The following is a 19,551-nucleotide window of genomic DNA, read 5'->3' as shown; positions in this document are numbered from 1 at the left end:
AACAAGAAGGCTGGAGAATGACTAGACTTGATTTGGGACAAAGGCTTGGTTAGAATGGCTTTCTAGCTAAGGGTTGGATTGCATGAAACCAACCAAGGGGGGTGGGTAGAGATAGGGCTAATTTGGAGTGGTGAGGTCGGCAGTGCTTGGGGAGGCGAAAATGGGCTGGGTGAGAAGGCAGAGGAAGGTGTCACCTCTAGGAGAGGGAGAGAGTAACGCAGGCAGGAGTGGGGTTGCCAGTTCGTCCATGGGGACAGTCTGAGTGTCTTGCTAAGCCAAAGCACCAGAGACAGGGCAAGTCGCAATTAGGATCAAGGTGGTAAAAACATGCTCACATGTTGAAGTCTATTCCCTTCCATCCCTACCCAAGGCACTTGAGAAGTTTTGCTGTTGGGGACTCATGAGGAGAAGGGATGTGGCTGATCAGAAGGAAGTAGGAAGGACTCAGGGACCCAGGCATCAAGCTGCGTATCCCCTGGCTCCCTGTATACCCATAACCAAGGCTCTTCTCCCCGAGAAAGTCCAGGTGTCCAGCCCCCTAGACTTAGCCCCATTCTCCAACCACAAAAGCAGCCGTCAGGAGCATCACTGGAGCGAGTCAGCAGGGGTCACAACCTCTGCCCTCCCTGCCCCTCCCCTGACTTTAGGTCCCCTCCCGCTGTCTCCCATCTGCCTGGAGGTCAAGGGGTCCCCCTTCCTCTCTTCTGTCCTGTGGGACCCCCGCTCCTCCCCCTCCCTGTCTGAGCAAGATGCCTGGGTCTTGAGAGGTGCAGGCACTGCAGGAGGGGAGTTGAAAGCTGGGAGACCAGGTGCTGGGCTGTCTGGAATTTACTCCTGCCTTCTGAGCCCACACTGGAGCTGCCCGAGGTGGGGAGGCTCGTGGGGGGTGGAAAGGCTGGTCCTTGCCCCTTAGTGGGGGTTGGTTGTCATGGCAACATCCCCTTTTCTACACAATGGGAAGCCCCCCTCAGCCTCCCGCGTGGATGGAGCCGACAGCCCCATCGCTGGCTATCAGCCTCAGGGACTTGGCAACCGTCACTATGGCAACCCAGAGCCCAGCAACAGGGCCCACTGAGAAAGGGAGGGGTCCAAGACTGGGGCAGGGCGGTGTGTGAGGGGCAAGGGAGCTCAGGGACACTCCCCCTCCACCTACATCTAGAGGCACAGGTGGAGAGACAAGAGGGAAGAGACGTGGGGATAAATAGTCTCCGTGACAGACAAGCACCTCACCAAAGCAGCTAAGACATCATACCATGCTGAGAGAGAGGAAGACACCTGGGGACAGATGCACAGCCGGGGAGAGGAACAGCACAGACTGCACAGCGCCTGGGACACGCCCCCCTCAGAGCGCTGGCATCCAGAGACTCCCCGCAGCCCTGCTCGAACAGCACAAGACCAACGGCCTTTCACATGTGTAGTGACTTGGGTATCTTTAGAGCTATTTGAAAATGCTGGTGACTTCCACGCAGAATAACACATGCCATCCTATTTGCTTTGTGGGGACAAATACACATATTCTTAGAGTAACAACTACACCAAAACAACTACAGGCACAGGAAGACATTTGTTCATTGGTTTGTTTCTTCACTCGCTCAGCAGCAGGTTAAATGCTACTTTGTTTCAGGCACCGGTTCAGGCGCTGGGAGGACAGGGTGAGTAAGGCCAAGTCCCCGCTTTCACAAAGCCCACATTTAGGTGGGGAAGGAAATAATACAATTACAGGTGTGAAAAGGGATATAAACAAAACAGAATGACAGGATGAGGAGGATGGAGAGTAACATCCTTCCCTCCTTCCTTCCTTCTTTCCTTCCTTCCTTCCTTCTTCATTTTTCTTTCTTTGATTGCAGTTTCTTTCCCTCCCTCCCTGCCTCCCTCCCTTCCTCCTTCTCTCCCTCCCTCCCTCCCTCCCTCCCTTCCTTCCTTCCTTCTTCCCTCCCTCCCTTTCTTGGAATCTCGCTCTGTTGCCCAGGCTGGAGTGCAGTGGCGCGATCTCGGCTCACTGCAACTTCCACCTCCCGCGCTCAAGCAATTCTCCTGCCTCAGCCTTCCGAGTAGTTGGGATTACAAGTGCCCGCCACCACACCCAGCTATTTTTTTTTTTTTTTAGTAGGGTTGGGTTTTCACCATGTTGGCCAGGCTGGTCTCGAACTCCTGACCTTAGGTGATCCGCCCACCTTGGCCTCCCAAAGTGCTGGGATGACAGGCATGAGCCACCGCGCCTGGCCTGGAGTTGCTTTAGATGAGGAGGTCAGGAAGGTCCCTCTGAAAGAGGTGCTGTTGATCAGGACCTTAAGCCATGAGACAGGAGTAAGCCATGCACGCTGGGTAAAGGCATGCTAGACAGAGGAACAGCGAGTGCACGGGCACAGAGGTGAGATCGTGGTATGTTTGGGAACAGTAAGAAGGACATCACCACCACATACATGTTTCAGATGTGTCTTGTTTTTCCCTAGCCTCGGCCTGGAGGGGAGTAAGTCACTTAGGGTCTGGGATCCACGTTAAGGAAGTTGATCTTACTCAGTCTCCCATCTCCCTGCTTTTTGTTTCTTGTGTGTCTGTGACTTGTGTTTTCCTCGACTAAAGTTTAAGCTCTGGGAGGGCAAGGATGATGCTCTGAGCTTTTTTGGGGGCTGTGGCACAGCTGCTCGCGGAGTCCAGAGCAGTCAGGCAGAGCGGAAGTAAAGGAACCGAGAGGGCTGGGACCATAGAAGCAAGAGCTGTCCCCCGGCCATCCCCAAACCGCATAGGATTGAGGCTGTCCTGGGGCTGAGCCGTACAGTGAAGCTCAGACTTTGCCCTTCTTCCAAATAAAGGCAGCTGAGGGATACTATTCAGCCCGAGGGGTGTGTGTGTGTGTGTGTGTGTGTGTGTGTGTGTGTGTGTGTGTGTGTGTGTTGGGGGTTTTTAGGGAAAGGGGAATGGGGCAAGGGGTGGGCAGTGGGAAATTTTTGTTTGTTTGTTTGAGACAGAGTCTCGCTCTGTGGCCCAGGCTGGAGTGCAGTGGCATGATCTAGCAATTCTCGTGCCTCAGTTTCCTGAGTAGCTGGGACTACAGGCATGTGCTATCACACCCAGCTAATTTTTTGTATTTTTACTAGAGATGGGGTTTCACCACATTGGCCAGGCTGGTCTTGAACTCGTGACCTCAGGTGATCCACCCACCTCGGCCTCCCAAAGTGCTGGAATTACATGTGTGAGCCACTGCCTGGGCTTGCAGTGGGAATTTCTTTTTTTTTTTGAGACGGAGTCTCGCTCTGTCGCCCAGGCTGGAGTGCAGTGGCCAGATCTCAGCTCACTTCAAGCTCCGCCTCCCAGGTTCACGCCATTCTCCTGCCTCAGCCTCCCGAGCAGCTGGGACTACAGGCGCCTGCCACCTCGCCCGGCTAGTTTTTTGTATTTTTTAGTAGAGACGGGGTTTCACCATGTTAGCCAGGATGGTCTCGATCTCCTGACCTCGTGATCCACCCGTCTCGGCCTCCCAAAGTGTTGGGATTACAGGCTTGAGCCACCTCGCCCGGCCTGCAGTGGGAATTTCTAATGGTGAACGGTTAACATCACATCTGGAATTTTAATTAGAATGAAAAATGGTGCTTCCTAAGGGGCTATGTAGGCCACCGCGGACGCGGGGCTTGGGAGAGTTTTGAGACCTGGGAGAAATGTCACAGGATGGTTTGGAAGCAGGAGGCTGGCTGGCATAGGCTCAGAGAGATGGATGGGGGAATGAAAAGGGACGCAATGAATGGGAATGACAACTGGGCAGCCAGAGAGCTACTTGAAAGGTAGCAGGGAAAGTGGAGTTCTGAAGGGAGTTCTGAGGAGACCAGGCCCCAGGTACCCCCAATTCCCACAGGGATTTGAAGCGTTCTGTTTCCTGGTTCTCCCTCTTCCTCCAGTTGCCATCAGAAACTCAGGCACTGCAACCCCAGTGGCTGGTGGGGTGATGTCGGGGGGAGACTGAGCAGCCTCAGGGGGCGGCAGCTGGTGAGTGGGGAGGAATCTGTGTGCTCAGCAAACAGCAGCCTCAGTGCCCGGTGGCTGCCTCCTCCCTCATCAATCAGTCCCAGCCAAATGTCCTTGCATTCCCACCACCCCAAGGGGACTGGGGCTGGGCCAGGGTCCCCAGGGGAGATGGTGTTGGGTGGGGGAGGTGGAGGGGATACTTGGCTTCCCTTTCCTTGGCCTCTGTTGTCTTCTGTCCTGGAAGAGACAGTTCTTCACGTCGTGGAATGACTATCCTGGCCCCTACCATGGTGGGAGCATCAGCTACAAATCACCTGTGGGGGGCTGCTGGGGGAGAAGGATGAGTCAGGCTGTAGAGGAATCTACTCTGGTTCTCACGGGACCAGCCCAGGGCACAGTCGGCAGGGAGGCTGCTGGCATGGAGGCCCTGTCCCCCCTGGCCTCTGTCTCTGATGGATGATCCGGACAGCAGGCTGAGACCCTGACCCCTGGAATGTCCTCTCTTTCCACCTTCTCCTAGTCCCCGCTCCTCATCCCCTGCTTCCAGTCAAGATCCAGAGGTCTGGCCCCCAGCTCACCCCAAATATGCTGCTCCCCACTAGGGACTGGGGTCTCTAGACCCTAGCCTCTGGCTCCCTTTCCCCCTCCTCAGCTCTTGCTCCCCTCGGGGACCCAGGCGTTCTGCCCACTCCCTTCACCATAACAACCATTCTTTTGGAGTTGCTTAAGACTTTAATATCATTTCATTAAGTCAGCAAGTTCAGAGAAGGTTGGGGGCACAAAGAGACTGGGGGTGAGCAAAAGAGGGCCAAAGTAGGGGGGAGGCAAGGAAAGACCCCCCCACCCCCTCTCCGTGGAGATGGCTCTGAGAAATCAAATATTGACAATGAGAGAACAGAACTTATTAAATCTGGGACAGGGATGTGTGTGGGGAGCTGTGGGAATGGCCGGATGCCTGGGTTCGGAGGGTAATGAAGGTTCTGGGAGGAGGAAAAGGCCCATGGCTGGGAGGTGCAGCAAGGCTGAGTCTTGAGGTTACAACTCTTCTGCCCTTTCCTTTGGGATGTACTCAGTCTTGCAACCCTGGCTGTTTCTCTATCCCCTAAGAACCCCTGGGGACAAGACCCCCATCATAGCTAGCTGTGGTTGCCCCGCCTTCGTCCCTTCCCCCTACCTCCACCTCTGTTGATGAGCTTCAGCAGCGTTTAATCGGATTGAGCAGTAATTAGCAAAGCGAGATGTTTGATTACCTATTTAGCATAATGTGGGGGGCTGGGATTCGGAAGGAACAGCCACCGTTGGGGAGGGGGGTTTAAGAAAATAAATAGGGTCTGTGCAAAGTTCCTTTCCCAGAGGGATCCAAGAACGTTGCCCCTGAGGCTCCCCACCCCACGACTCCAGCAAATTTTCACTCCTTTGGGACTTTTCCCTAGGGTTTCCGGCCAATCACATCACCTCTGTCTGCCACCCATGGCCTATCTGGCTAGAGGAACACCTCCACGTTCCATCTTAGCTGTGTTTGCTGTGCAGCTGGTTTTGGGGTGGGCGGGACTCCTCTCCTTCCATTCCTGCTGTCAGCAACAGGAGTCTGGCCGGGCAGGAGGAATCACTGGGGGTCGGGGGGAGGGAAAGGGTGGACCCTTCTGGGAATAAAGATAGGGTAGGTGGGAGGGTGAGGTCAGGGCTGGGTTAGGGTGTGGTTAATCCACTTGCTCTTCAGGAGTACCAGGGACTGCCACCCCTGGCAGTGCCAGACTGGCATAATGAGATCTGTTAGGTGTGAACGCCAAACAGAAAAAGGGGGAACTGAGGTGCCAGCTTCTCTTCTCATCCAGCAAAGAAAATGTCATCAATTTCGTTCCTCATGGAAATGTAATCAGTGGGCTCGCTGCTGGCTTTGTCTTAATTAGGCACTATTGATGGAAGCAGGGAGGGCGCCTTCCCATCCCCCGCCTCGGCTTCCTCCCTGTATTTCCCAGGTCTCCCCAAAGCTCCTCCCGGCCCCAGGTATAGCGGTCTTCCAGGCACCTTCTAGCAGCCCCGGCCCGCAGCGCCCCCTGGCATCCTTGGAGATCTGCCCCGGCCCTCATAGCCCTCCCCTCTCGCCTCCTCTCTCACGACGCAGCCTTTGTTCCTATGGAGAGCGAAGCCCCTCCCAGGCCCGGTCACCTTCCCCAGGGAGTCCCCGCCTCTCGTCCCCCCCAAAAATCAGCGACGCTTTCGAAAGCCAATCCTCAGATTCCCAAAACTCCAGTTCCAGTCTTCCCTCCCTTTCCCCGCCCCGCGCCGCCCCGCAATCCTAGACCCCAATCCGAACTAAGAAGGGGGAAGAAGCAGGAGGGCAAGGGTGCTCCAGCCCCGGTTTTTCCCCCGGATCCAGCTGCAGCCACGGCTGCCTGGAAATCCTGGAACGCCTTCTAGATCGCGAATACACCTCGCCCGCGGGGCGCCCGGCGCCATCTGCTGGACCCGTTCCCGCTGGGGCGCACAGACCTGGGCGCAGGGTCGGGCGCCGGGGTTCCCCCTGCCTTTTTCAATGTCCTGCGGGGCGGTAGCTCACTGTCTCTCGCCCCAGCCCTTCCAGCTGGGTCCTGACACCAGCCCCCGCCCCCTGCACCTCCGGCTCGCCAGATGTGGCTACTTTCCCTTAGTCCCGGAGCCTTGGAGCCCTGGGTCCCTGAGGGGTAGACCTGGGCGAGGTGGGGCCGGGAAGCAGGGATCCAGGGCGCCTGCGCGGGGGAGTTGGGGTCCGTGGAGCCGCGCACCGGCCGCTAGCCCCTCCCTGCCCGGGGTTGCCATGGGGACGCGTGCAGACGCCTGCCCGAGAAGGCAGTGCTGGGCAACTTCTTAGTCGAAGTGGCCCATCGGTCGGTCTAGGGAGGAGAGGGTCAGCGTGGCGAGGTGTGTGTCGGGGGCAGAGGGAAGGAGGGAAGGAGTGCTGGGGAGAAGGGGCAGTAGTGTCGGGGTAGGAAGGGACGGTTGTGGGGGAGAAGAGGCAGTTGTGGAGGGAGGGGGAGCAAGGAATAGTTGTGTGGGGGAGGGGGAGGAGAAGGGGCAGTTGTGACAGTTGGGGGGAAAAGCGATTTTGAGGGGAAATTTGCCTGCTGGTAACCAGTTTAAGGAGAAAGCCTGGCCCCTGCGGTATTTCCTAGTAATAGAGTGAGCCCCGGGTTAGCAGAGCAGCTCCTCCTGGGGCCTGCGGTGTGGGAACGCGTGGTGAATCCCACAGTGCATGCGCCTCAGGCTCCAGTTTGAGGCAGGAAAGCGCAGCTTGATGCTTCCCTGGAGACTGATGGAGGAAGCCTCCTTGCTGTGGTTGGTTTTATTGATTTGTTGGCCTAACAGAACGTTTTTCCTTGGAGCAAAGTACAAATCCTTCAAGTTTGAAATTCATAACCTGAGATCAATGCCTGTGGCAGCCTGTGGGGATGAGGAAGGAGAGCCACAGGTGGCGTTAGGCTGCAGCTGAATGAAAAGAGAGTGCCCAGCGCCTCAAACTTTGCCCTTGGGATTCTGAGCACCTGCCCGAGATGCCCGCTTCCTGCCATCCTACCTTTCTGAGAGAGGCACCACTGTGGCCTTCCTCGTGCCCCAATTGCTTTTTCCTCATTACACAATTTAAATTTATGATTGGATGACTTTTGTCCTTCTTGCTTCCAATCTGTTCTCAGGGCATTTTGAGTCAAATAAATGATCCTGACTGATCTTAACAGTTAGCACACAGTTCCTCAGCCAACTATGCTGAGAGACCTCAGTACACACAAAACAGTGTTCCTGCCCCTCAGGAATTGAAAGCCAAAGAGCCAGGTGGCAAATACTGTTTTTCTTTGTTAACAGATGTTGCCGATTTTAGTGGGGTTGGGAGGAGCATTTTTCCATTTAACTTGGGAGGAAAAGAGGTACATAGGAAAATCATCTTTTTTTTTTTTTTTTTTTTTTTTTTTTTGAGATGGAGTCTCGCTTTGTTGCCCAGGCTGGAGTGCGGTGGCGCGATCTCGGCTCACTGCAAGCTCCGCCTCCCGGGTTCACGCCATTCTCCTGCCTCAGCCTCCCAGTAGCTGGGACCACAGGCGCCGCCACCACGCCCGGCTAATTTTTTGTATTTTTAGTAGAGACGGAGTTTCACCGTGTTAGCCAGGATGGTCTCGATCTCCTGACCTCGTGATCCGCCCGCCTCGGCCTCCCAAAGTGCTGGGATTATAGGCGTGAGCCACCGCACCTGGCCGGCCGAAAATCATCTTGGTTTGCTTGAATGATTGAACAGTGACAGAGGGTGGGGGATGTGCACCCCTTCCTTGGGCCTCTCTCACTCACTGGTGATCCTGGAGGTTAGAGTGGATGAGGGTTTGGGCAACCGCACTTCAGCTTGATAGATCTTTTCCTAATTATCTTATGTTCTCATACCCTGGGGCAGAGATAGAGGTTCTAAATCCTCATTAGTGGGGTGTCTGTTTGGCCATCTTTTTTTTTTTTTTTTTTTTGAGACAGAGTCTCACTCTGTCCCCCAGGCTGGAGTACAGTAGTGCGATTTTGGCTCACTGCAGCCTCCGCCTCTCGGGTTCAAGTGATTCTCCTGCCTCAGGCTCCCCAGTAGCTGGGATTACAGGTGCACACCACCACATCTGGCTATTTTTTTTGTATTTTTAGTAGAGACGGCGTTTTGCCACGTTGGCTAGGCTGGTCTCGAACTCCTGACCTCAGGTGATCCACCTGCCTCAGCCTTCCAAAGTGCTGGGATTCCAGGCATGAGCCACCACACCCAGCCTGGTCATCGTCTTTAACTGCCATTTATTCCTAGTGCCTTGAGGGACTGACTTTGATTTTTAACCCAGTGTCCTGAAGACAGTAGGATATCTTAAGGAAGAATAGCAAGGCCTCCCAGGCCTCTGTGGAATACAGAGCCCTTGTGGTTAATGGAGCAGGGTGTGGGTACCACCAGAAAAGATGATCATACTGAATTTCAGTCAATTTATGAATTCCAAAGGGACTGCTTGTATCAGGGGCTGGTTTGGGGGTGGTATCTGGTTGTGGACTTTCCACTCCTGTGTACCTGTAGGTTTTGCCTGCACGATGTCCAGCAAAGCTGAGAAGAAGCAGCGACCGAGTGGCCGAGGAAGCTCCCGGGCAAGCCGGTCAGGGCGGGCCGCTCAGGCTGTTGTGGCCACAGAGGAGCAGGGGAACGCCCTGGCTGTCAGTGAGCCAGAGCCGCAGGCTGAGCTCCCCAAGGAGGAGCCTGGTGGGTACTTGCTGGGGTACAGGATGCTTAGCAATGGAGGGTGGGGAAAGTCACAGGGGCTTGGAGGCATTTTAGGGCTGGGGAGCAGGCACTGTTGCTTCTGGGCAGGAAACAGGGGCTAAGTGACGCCCCCAGCCATGGAGGTTCAGCAGCCCTGCCACTGGGTCCCTTTTTTGTGTGTCTTCCTCCTGGCCAGCCTCGTCGTTGTTCTTTCTGTCTTAAAATGTCACACAATATACCAAGAGTTCACCAGCCAGTCCTTTCTCTAGCCTCTTACTCCTTATTTCAAGTGTTCCTGGTTGCTCCTACCCCACTGAAGAGGGTTTGATCTCTTCCTTTTTCCCGTTTTCACCCTGGGTGGCAAAACAAATAATGTTTTTCTCCCATTAAGCCCATCACCATGGAGACTCAGCCTGTTTTGCCACCCTTTGAATCCTAAGCCCGGCTGATGCTTTCTACCATCTGTTTAAGGCTCTTGTATCTCCGCCCTCATTTTGGCAGGGACTTGGTAGACTGCGGAGGTTCAGGTTCAGGACGACAGGAAAGAAGTCTAGATCTAGGGAGGAAAGTGTTTAAAGAGGCTGCCTCTTGTGGCTTTGACCTGAGGGATTCGTTTCCTGTGGGTGAGCCGGAGCCAGTAAGAGTGGAAGCTTTTTGGTAGTTGTTGCTATTGCTGGGCTCTCCCTGAGAGCACTGGTCAGTGTAGACAGGACTGTGAGCTAAGTGTAGACCTCCTTCTTTACCTGGAGCTCCTTTACACTGATACTAGCTTGTCAAGAAGAAAAGAACTAGAATCTCCTTCTAAAATTAAAGGTTGAGAGATTAAGCGTGGGCATGGGAGAAAAGTCCCTGGGCCATAAGAACCTGCCTTAGGTTCCAGGATCTTAGATATGTGCAGAATTTATCCTTCTGAGTTCTGAAGAGCTCAGGTGAAAGCAGTTAAAATGGGACTGCTGGGTGCTAGGAGGAGTAGGGGAAGATGGGAGGGAAGGCAGTGAGGTTCGGTTTGGAGAAACCTCTGAGGAGGGAAGGGAAGGAGCTTTAAAATGAACGTGTTGGCCTTCGAATAGCAAGGATTTCTGCCTTTCCCAGCTCTAAGCTTTCTTTTCTTTTCTTTTTTCTTTCTTTCTTTTTTTTTTTTTGAGACAAAGTCTTACTCTGTCACCCAGCCTGGAGTGCAGTGGCACAATCTCAGCTCACTGCAACCTCTGCCTCTTAGGCTCAAGTGATTCTTGTGCCTCTGCCTCCCAAGTAACTGGGATTATAGGCATACACCACCATGCCCAGCTTATTTTATTTATTTATTTTTCTTGAGACAGAGTCTCGCTCAGTTGCCCAGGTTGGAGTGCAGTGGTGCGATCTCAGTTCACTGCAACCTCCACCTCCTAGGTTCAAGCGATTCTCCTTCGTCAGCCTCCTGAGTAGCTGAGATTACAGGCGTGCGCCACCACACCCTGCTAATTTTTGTATTTTTAGTAGAGATGGGGTTTCACCATGTTGCCCAGGCTGGTCTTGAACTCCTATTCTCAAATGATCCACCTGCCTTGACCTCCCAAAGTGCTGGGATTACAGGCATGGGCTACCACACCCGGCCTCCCCTGGCCTAGTTCTTATCTGGAACCTGAATGCCAGCAGTTTTCCCAAGGGAGTTGGATCACTCACCTACCGCTAAGCTCCGGAATTGCCTATTCCATCTTTTCACGCCTTCCTGCCCCGGCCTCTATGCCTCATTCCCCTCTTAGTTTTCCTTTCTGGAAGCCAGAGTGGAGTGTCCTGTTCCCTATGGCCTTTTGGTTATATCTCATTTGTTCCTTCCTCCTTTCAGTCCCTGGGGGATGGGAAGGCCACCAGTTTTACCCCAATCTCCTGTGTGACCAGTAGATCAGGAGGCAGAGAAAGAGAGCCCTTGGGTTTTATGGGAGTCCAGAGTGGGCATGGCATTACTGAGTGCCCAGCAGGCCAGTGGTTTGGAGAAGGACTGATTCCTATGAGCCTCAACTTCTCCATGTGGGAAGAGGAGTGGGGGTAAGATGGAGGGCCAGAAGCTGCGTGCCTGGAATAACCTCAGTACTAACCACCTTCATTCCCTCACCCCTACCCCAGTCAGTGTTTGTTTTATTTTTAATTTTTTGGAGACAGAATCTCGCTCTTTCACCCAGGCTGGAGTGCAGTGGCATAATCTCGGCTCACTGCAACCTCCGCTTCCTGGGTTCAAGCAATTCTCCTGCCTCAGCCTCCCAAGTAGCTAGAATTACAGGCACCCGCCACCATGCCCAGCTAATTTTTTGTATTTTTGTAGACATGGGGTTTCACCATCTTCGCCAGGCTGGTCTCGAACGCCTAACTTCAGGCGATCCGCCAGCCTTGGCCTCCCAAAGTGCTGGGATTACAGGTGTGAGCCATCGTGCCTGGCCCCCAGTCAGCTTTTTACATTAAATTGAGAGATAATTTACTGACTATAAAATTTACCCTTTTAAAGTCTACAATTCAGTGGTTTCTGGTATATTCGCAAAGCTGTGCAACGTTCCCGCTATCTAATTTTAGAACATTTTTATCCCGCCAAAAGAAAGCCACTTTAAGCACCTTGAAAAATTGGCACCAGGTGACTCCTGTATCTTTAGTTCTAAGTTGCATCAGAGCCTCGTCTTTTAGCAGTCACTCCCGGTTCCCCCTACCCCCCAGATCCCAGGAACCGCCCATCTATTTTCTGGCTTTATGGATTTGCCTGTGCTGGACATTTCATCTAGTGGCCTCTCATGACGGCTTTCTTTCACTTGGCACTGTGTTTTCAAGACTCATCCATGTCGTAGCATGAACCGCACCGCCATGTCTTCTGATGGCTGAATAATATCCCACGGCATGTTTACAGCACATTTTGTTTATCCATTCCACTGTTAGAGGACACTGGGCTGTTGCCACCTTTTGCCTATTGTGAATAATGCTGCTGCGAACGCTGTAATGAAAATAACTCTTTGAGTCCTTGCTTTCAGGTCTCACGGGTCTCTACCTAGAAGTGGAATTGTTGGGTCATTGGATGACTGCATTTAGCTTTCTTTCTTTCTTTTTTTTTTTTTTGAGACAGAGTCTTCACTCTGTCGCCTAGGCTGGAGTGCAGTGGCACAATCTCTGCTCACTGCAAGCTCTGCCTCCCGGGTTCACGCCATTCTCCTGCCTCAGCCTCCCGAGTAGCTGGGACTACAGGCGTCCACTACCACACCTGGCTAATGTTTTGTATTTTTTAGTAGAGACGGGGTTTCACCATGTTAGCCAGGATGGTCTTGATCTCCTGACCTCGTGATCCACCCGCCTCGGCCTCCCAAAGTGCTGGGATTACAGGCGTGAGCCACCGTGCCCGGCTTTTTTTTTCTTTTTTTGAGCTAGGATCTCATTCTGTCACGCAGGCTGGAGGGCAGTGGCACGATTATGGCTCACTGCAGCCTCTGCCTCCTGGGTTCAGGTGATTCTCCTGCCTCAGTCTCCCGAGTAGCTGGAATTACAGGCACCCGCCACCACGCCTGGCTAATTTTGTATTTTTAGTAGAGACGGGGTTTCACTATATTGGTCGGACTGGTCTCGAACTCCTGACCTCAGGTGATCTGCCCGCCTAGTCCTCCCACAGTGCTGGGATTACAGGCGTGAGCCACCGCGCCCGGCTGACTGTGTTTAACTTTTCAAGGAATGCCTTCCTTTTTGTATCTTTATTCTTCCCAGAGCCGCGGTTGGAGGGACCTCAAGCACAGAGTGAAGAATCAATGGAGCCTGAGGCAGATGTGGTAGGCCTGGGTCTTCCTTGCAGCAAATATTCTCCCCAATAACTGGTGAATCAAAGGATCAGTTGTGGTTGGCGCATGAGGAATTCTCTCTTGTCTGCCACTTCTTTTACCTGCTCTCTGCTGTTAGCCTACTCACCACAAATCCAGTTCACTGAGTAAAAGACGAAGTCGTCTGTGCCTTCCCCAGGAGAGAGGAGGGCTTTAAGTAAGGCACAGGTCTCTCTTCTCTCCCCACCTTGGGTCAAACTGTGATGAGCTTATTCATCATGTGGGTGAACACCCGAACAAGTTGAACGAGCTGGGAAGATATTGTCCTAATTGGATAGTAATTTCTAAGGCATTCTCTTTCCACCTTTCCTTCAGTTCTTTTCTTTGGCTGAAGAATTTACAGAAGCTGCTTCAATCACCTTGAGAAATGGCACTAAATGACCTCTGCTTCTTTTTTTCCAAGTTGCATCAAAGCCTAGTCATGACCATAGTTACCTGGGTGAGAAGAATAGAGTGGTGACCCTGACATTTTTCAAAAAGGGAGAAAAAAGTAATGACTATCAAAGAAAAAAATGGCAAGAGACAGAAAAGACAGAGAAGACTCATGGTATTACTGCCCAAACACATTTAATATTAATATTTTGCTATGTCTGGCCAGGCACGGTGGCTCAAGCCTATAATCCCAGCACTTTGGGAGGCCAGGGTGGGTGGATCACCTGAGGTCAGGATTCGAGACCAGCCTGGCCAACATGGTGAACCCCATCTCTACTAAAAATACAAAAATTAGCAGGGCGTGGTGGCAGGTGCCTGTAATCCCAGCCACTTAGGAGGCTGAGGCAGGAGAATTGCTTGAACCCGGGAGGCAGAGGTTGTAGTGAGCCGAGATCGTGCCATTGCACTCCAGCCTGGGCAGCAAGAGCTAAACTCCGTCTCAAAAAAACAAGAAACAAAAAACGCCAAATGATATTTTGATATACATTTTACTTTTGTGCACAGGCTTATAAGTTTGTTTTTATATAATCCTAACTTTATCATATGTTACTTTTTTTTTTTTTTTTTTTGAGGTGGAGTCTCACTCCCTTCGAGCAGACTGGAGTGCAGGGGCATGATCTCGGCTTACTGCAACCTCCACCTCCGGGGTTCAAGCGATTCTCCCTCCTTAGCCTCCCAAGTAGCTGGGATTACAGGAATGCACCACCACGCCCGGCTAATTTTTGTATTTTTAGTAGAGACAGGGTTTCGTCATATTGGCCAGGCTGGCCTCAAACTCCTGATCTCAGGTAATATACCCGCCTCGGCCTCCCAAAGTGCTAGGATTACAGGCGTGAGCTACTGCGCCCAGCCCATATGTTACGATTTTGTCTTACACTTTTTCACAAAATATTTTATTTTTATTATTATCATTATTGTTTGAGACAGAATCTTGGTCTGTTGCCCAGGCTGGAGTGCAGTGGCATGATCTGGGATCACTTCAATCTCCGCCTCCCAGGCTCAAGCGATTCTCATGCCTCAGTCTCCTGAGTAGCTGGGACTACAGGTTCCTGCCACCACACCTGGCTAATTTTTTTTTTTTTTTTTTTGAGACAGTGTCTTGCTGTGTTGTCCAGGCTGGTCTTGAACTCCTGGACTCAAGTGATCCTCCTGCCTTGGCTTCCCAAAGTGCTGGGATTAGGGACGTGAGCCACTACGTCCAGGCACCTGGCTAATTTTTGTATTTTTAGTAGAGACAAGGTTTCACCATGTTGGCCAGGCTGGTCTTGAACTCCTGGCCTCAAGTGATCCACCCACCTTGGCCTCCCAGAGTGCTGAGATTACAGGTGTGAGCCACCATGCCCAGCTATTATTATTCACATTACATACTCTTTGTAAACTTTTTTTTTTTTTTTTTAAGAGACAGGGTTTCTCTCTGTTGTCCAATCAGGAGTGCAGTGAAACAATCATAGCTTACTGTAACTTTGAACTCCTAGGCTTAAGTGGTTTTCTTGCCTCAGCCTCCTGAGTACCTAGGACTACAAGCATGTGCCACCATGCCCAGCTAATTAAAAAAAAAATTCTTTTTTTTGTTTTTTTTTTTTGGTGAAGATTGTGGTCTAACTGTGTTGCCACGGTTAGTCTTGAACTCCCAAGACTCAAGCAGTCCTCCTGCTTCAGCCTCCAAAAGAGCTGGGATTATGTGTGTAAGCCACAGGACCAGCAATTTGCAACCACCACTTTTCACAGCCATATAGCGTTCCATGTTCTATGCAGATACCGTAGTTAAACGATTACTCTTTGACATTTTGCCATTTCTAATTTTTTGCTCTCGGAATACTTTCATGAATATTATAAGTAAAACGAACACTCTTGAAATACTTAATATTTCCTTAAAATAGATTCTTGTATGTGGAGTTACTGAATCAAAGGATAAAGAACATTTCTATCACTTTTAATACCTCACGCGTTCCAAATGCATTATACTTTTTGCTCTCATGCTAGCAATACGACAATACACCTTTTCCGGGCCTGGGTGTTATCTGTTTAGCAAGGATTTTTTTTTTTTTTAAATGATGGGCAATAAATGATTTTTTTTTTTTTTTTTTTTTTGAGACAGAGTCTTGCTCTGTCGCCCAGGCTGCAGTGCAGTGGCACAATGTCGGCTCACTGCAACCTCTGCCACCCGGGTTCAAGTGATTCTCCTGCCTCAGCCTCCCGAGTAGCTGGGATTATAGGCACACGCCAACATGCCAGGGTAATTTTTGTATTTTTAGTAGAGATGGGGTTTCACCATGTTGGCCAGGCTGGTCTTGAACTCCTGACCTCAGGTGATATGCCTACCTTGGCCTCCCAAAGTGCTGGGATTACAGGCGTGAGCCACCGTGCCCGGTCTTCTTTGTTATTTTTATTTGTATTTGACTTCAAGTGAAAATATTTTTAAAATATATGTGTGTGTGTGTGTGTGTGTGTGTGTGTGTATTTTTTTTTTTTTTGAGACAAAGTCTTGCTCTGCTGCCCAGGCTGGAGTACAGTGGCGCGATCTCAGCTCACTGCAACCTCCGCCTCCTGGGTTCAAGCAATTCTCCTGCCTCAGCCTCCTGAGTAGCTGGGATTACAGGCATGCACCACCATGCCCGGCTGATTTTGTATTTTTTTTTAGTAGAGATGGGGTTTCACCATGTTGGCCAGGCTGGTCTTGAACTCCTGACTTCAGATGATCCACCCGCCTGAGCCTCCCAAAGTGCTGGGATTACAGGCGTGAGCCCCTGCGCCCGGCCTTCTTTGGTGTTTTCATGTCTTTTTCACCTCCTCACTTTTTCCTTACTGCTGAACCAACTGACTTTTACCCAGTATTTTACACTTCTTTTGGAATCCATTGTGAAGAAATTGCTCCTGTACCCTCTCCCTTTTGCAGCTTGTGGTCTCGCTGCTCCTAATTGCTTGATGTAGGCTAATATCCTACACATTCCCTTAATTCACTTTTACTTTTGAGATCAAGGGCTGACATTTTTAAAAACCACAGGCATAAAGATAATCTATGGCACTGGGAGGATAATATCCCAGTCTTCCTCTACGATCTGTTCTTTTTTTTTTTTTTTTTTTAATGCTTAGAAGCAAGACATCTTATTGTTCTGTTTCTTTCAAAGCTTGAAAACTATCGTTCAGTTTCTCCTCACCATTCTGAACCTGTCTGGCTTCTCTCATCTCCCATGTCCTCACTTGTGATTGTGGATGGGAGGAATGACTCATCCTGGCAGTCATAGTTACTTTGGCCCTCTGTCTGCTCTCCTTCTATAGAAGCCCCTCTTCCTTTCCCGAGCTGCGCTGACAGGACTGGCGGATGCAGTGTGGACACAGGAGCATGATGCCATTCTGGAACACTTTGCCCAGGACCCTACAGAATCCATCCTCACCATCTTCATTGACCCTTGTTTTGGGCTGAAGCTAGATCTGGGCATGCCTGTACAGGTGCGTACCCTACTTTCCCAGGTCAAAGGTGGTCCTACAGAGAGCTGAGGGCTCTCAGTTCCTTCGTCATCCTTAAGTCTTATCATCTGCTGTGCCCACGGCCTATTGAGCCCCACTGTGTCAGGCACCCTACTTGGTGGCAAGAATGGGAAGAAGGATGACGCAAGAATGTTGTCATGGGCCGGGCGCGGTGGCTCACGTCTGTAATCCCAGCACTCTGGGAGGCCGAGGCGGGTGGGTGGATCGTGAGGTCAGGAGACCGAGACCACCCTGGCTAACACGGTGAAACCCCGTCTCTACTAAAAATACAAAAATTAGCCAGACATGGTGGCGGGCACCTGTAATCCCAGCTACTTGGGAGGCTGAGGCAGGAGAATCGCTTGAACCCGGGAGGCGGAGGTTTCAGTGAGCCGAGATCATGCCACTGCACTCCAGCCTGGTGACAGAGAAAGACTCTCTCTCAAAAAAAAAAAAAAAAAAAAAAAAGAATGCTATCATAGTCTAGTGGGGAAGACAGACATATAAGCAAATATTTACTATAGTTTGTGGTCATGAGCAAAGCTTTATAGGAGCATTATGGGAGCAACTAATGGAGCCAGTGGAATTCTGGGAAGGCTTGATGGTGGAGGTGCTATTTGAGCTGGGATGAAGGGTAAGTAGGATTCCATCAAGACTAGGTAAGAGCTATCAGCGAAGCCTACTCTATGTACAAAGAAAAGAGAAGTAGTGGTAAGTGATACTGAAAGGGGCTTGGGGTCAGCTTGTGAAGGGCCTAGTTGTATGTTACACTCGAGAATTTGGCCACTATCCCAGAGAGTGCTATTGAAGTCTTTTATAGTTTAGATAGATAACTATTTCAACAATGTGGATCATACATTAGACAACGGTAGACCTAGGGTAGGGAGACGGTTAAAAGATACATGCATAGGAAAATATTGCTGGTAGAATCTGGGCAGTGGTCGTACAGGTCGTCATTGTAAAATTTGTTGAATTTTTTGTATACATCTTTGAAAATTTTGGAAATAAAATGTTGGAAAAGTTAAAAGGCTGTTGCTTTGCTCTTATTGGCAGCACATATACAATAGCGGAAAGGATGAGGATGATTGACATGGCCCTGTGGAACAATGACACAATTTGTGAAGCATTCCGCATTGAACGCGGGCAGAAGACCTCTTGCCCCGTGCACTGGCAGTAATCAGCCACAAAACAATGAAAAAATATTCCATTTGCAAGAGGAACCAAAATTTGCAAAATATGTTTATATCTGAATATACATTTTAATATAAAAGTAGGATTTATATGAAAGAAAACAACTTTGTGGTAGGCCATGAAAAACGACTTGAAGAAATGATGAGCCACAACTTGTTTGTGAGTAGGAATCTTAATATCATAAAGATTATTTTATATAAAAAAGTATCATATTTGGCTCACGCCTGTAATCCCAGCACTTTGGGAGGCTGAGGTGGGTGGATCACAAGGTCAGGAGTTTGAGACCAGTCTGGCCAACATGGTGAAACCCCATCTCTACTAAAACTACAAAAATTAGCCGGGCATGGTGGCAGGCGCCTGTAATCTCAGGTACTTGGGAGGCTGAGGCAGGAGTATCACTTGAACACAGGAGGCAGATGTTGCAGTGAGTGGAGATCGCGCCATTGCACTCCAGCCTGGGCAACAGAGCAAGACTCCATCTCAAAAAATAAAAAAACCAAAAAAACCCACAAAAGTATAATTTTAATGCAATTCTAGTCATACTGCCCAAATGCCACAGTTGCTAAATTCCTTGTGTAAAGGATTTTAAAATATCTCTAAAAAAATTATGAAAATGGCAAAGATGATGATGAAAAAGGAAAGTAATAAGGAGACTCGTAAATATGAAAATCATTAAACTACAGTAATTAAAACAGAGTTGTAGTAGGGCAAGACTATGTACATCATAAGCAACAATAAAGAAACATTGAAAGCACAAAAATGCTTTATAAGCAACAGTACAGAAATATAGGAAATACGAGGCCGGGCGTGGTGGCTCACACCTGTAATCCCAGCACTTTGGGAGGCTGGGGTGGGCGGATCACCTGAGGTCAGGACTTCGAGACCAGCTTGACCAACATGGAGAAACCCCATCTCTACTAAAAATATATGAAATTAACTGTGTGTGGTGGCGCAAGCCTGTCATCCCAGCTACTCACAGGCTGAGGCAGGACAGTCCCTTGAACCCAGGAGGCGGAAGTTGCAGTGAGCTGAGATCATGCCATCGCATTCCAGCCTGGGTGACGAGTGAAACTCTGTCTCAAAAAAAAAAAAAAAAGAAAATATAGGAAATATGAAAAATATAAAGTACAGAAACATATATAACAGATACACTTTTTTCTATGAAAATGGCATTTAAAAATCTGTGGGGAAGGATGGATTATTCAACGAATAGAATTGGGAAACATATGGAACATGAAGCTTTTCAATTAAAAAGTCTATTTACCATGTTGAAATATATTCTTTTTTTTTTTTTTTTTGGAGATGGAATTTCACTCTTGTTGCCCAGGCTGGAGTGCAATGGCATGATATTTGGTTCACTGTAACCTCTGCTTCCCAGGTTCAAGCCATTCTCCTGCCTCACCCTCCTGAGTAGCTGAGATTACCGGTACCTGCCACCATGCC

The 19,551-nt window shown here is 50.3% G+C and overlaps 1 protein-coding gene across 4 annotated transcripts in view; it reads left to right on the top strand.

The window, feature by feature from the left end:
* The first annotated feature begins 6,621 nt into the window (after window positions 1–6,621).
* DNAH2 (dynein axonemal heavy chain 2) overlaps window positions 6,622–19,551 on the top strand; it is a 122,338-nt gene continuing 109,408 nt past the window's right edge. For 2 of the 4 annotated variants that reach the window (XM_050765147.1, XM_050765150.1), the window contains exons 1-3: window positions 7,936–9,196; window positions 12,908–12,969; window positions 16,729–16,899. In XM_050765147.1, the coding sequence (XP_050621104.1) occupies window positions 8,905–9,196; window positions 12,908–12,969; window positions 16,729–16,899 (525 nt within the window). In that variant the 5' untranslated portion in view covers window positions 7,936–8,904. Of the gene's footprint in view, window positions 6,862–7,935; window positions 9,197–12,907; window positions 12,970–16,728; window positions 16,900–17,970; window positions 18,268–19,551 lie in introns of those variants that run through there. The other 2 variants (XM_050765148.1, XM_050765149.1) reach the window with 2 other exon arrangements.

The sequence above is a fragment of the Macaca thibetana genome, chromosome 16 (genome assembly GCF_024542745.1).
Source record: "Macaca thibetana thibetana isolate TM-01 chromosome 16, ASM2454274v1, whole genome shotgun sequence".
Lineage (NCBI taxonomy): Eukaryota > Metazoa > Chordata > Mammalia > Primates > Cercopithecidae > Macaca > Macaca thibetana.
Note: the sequence above shows the minus strand (reverse complement) of the source record. Positions and strands in the feature narration are given on the sequence as shown.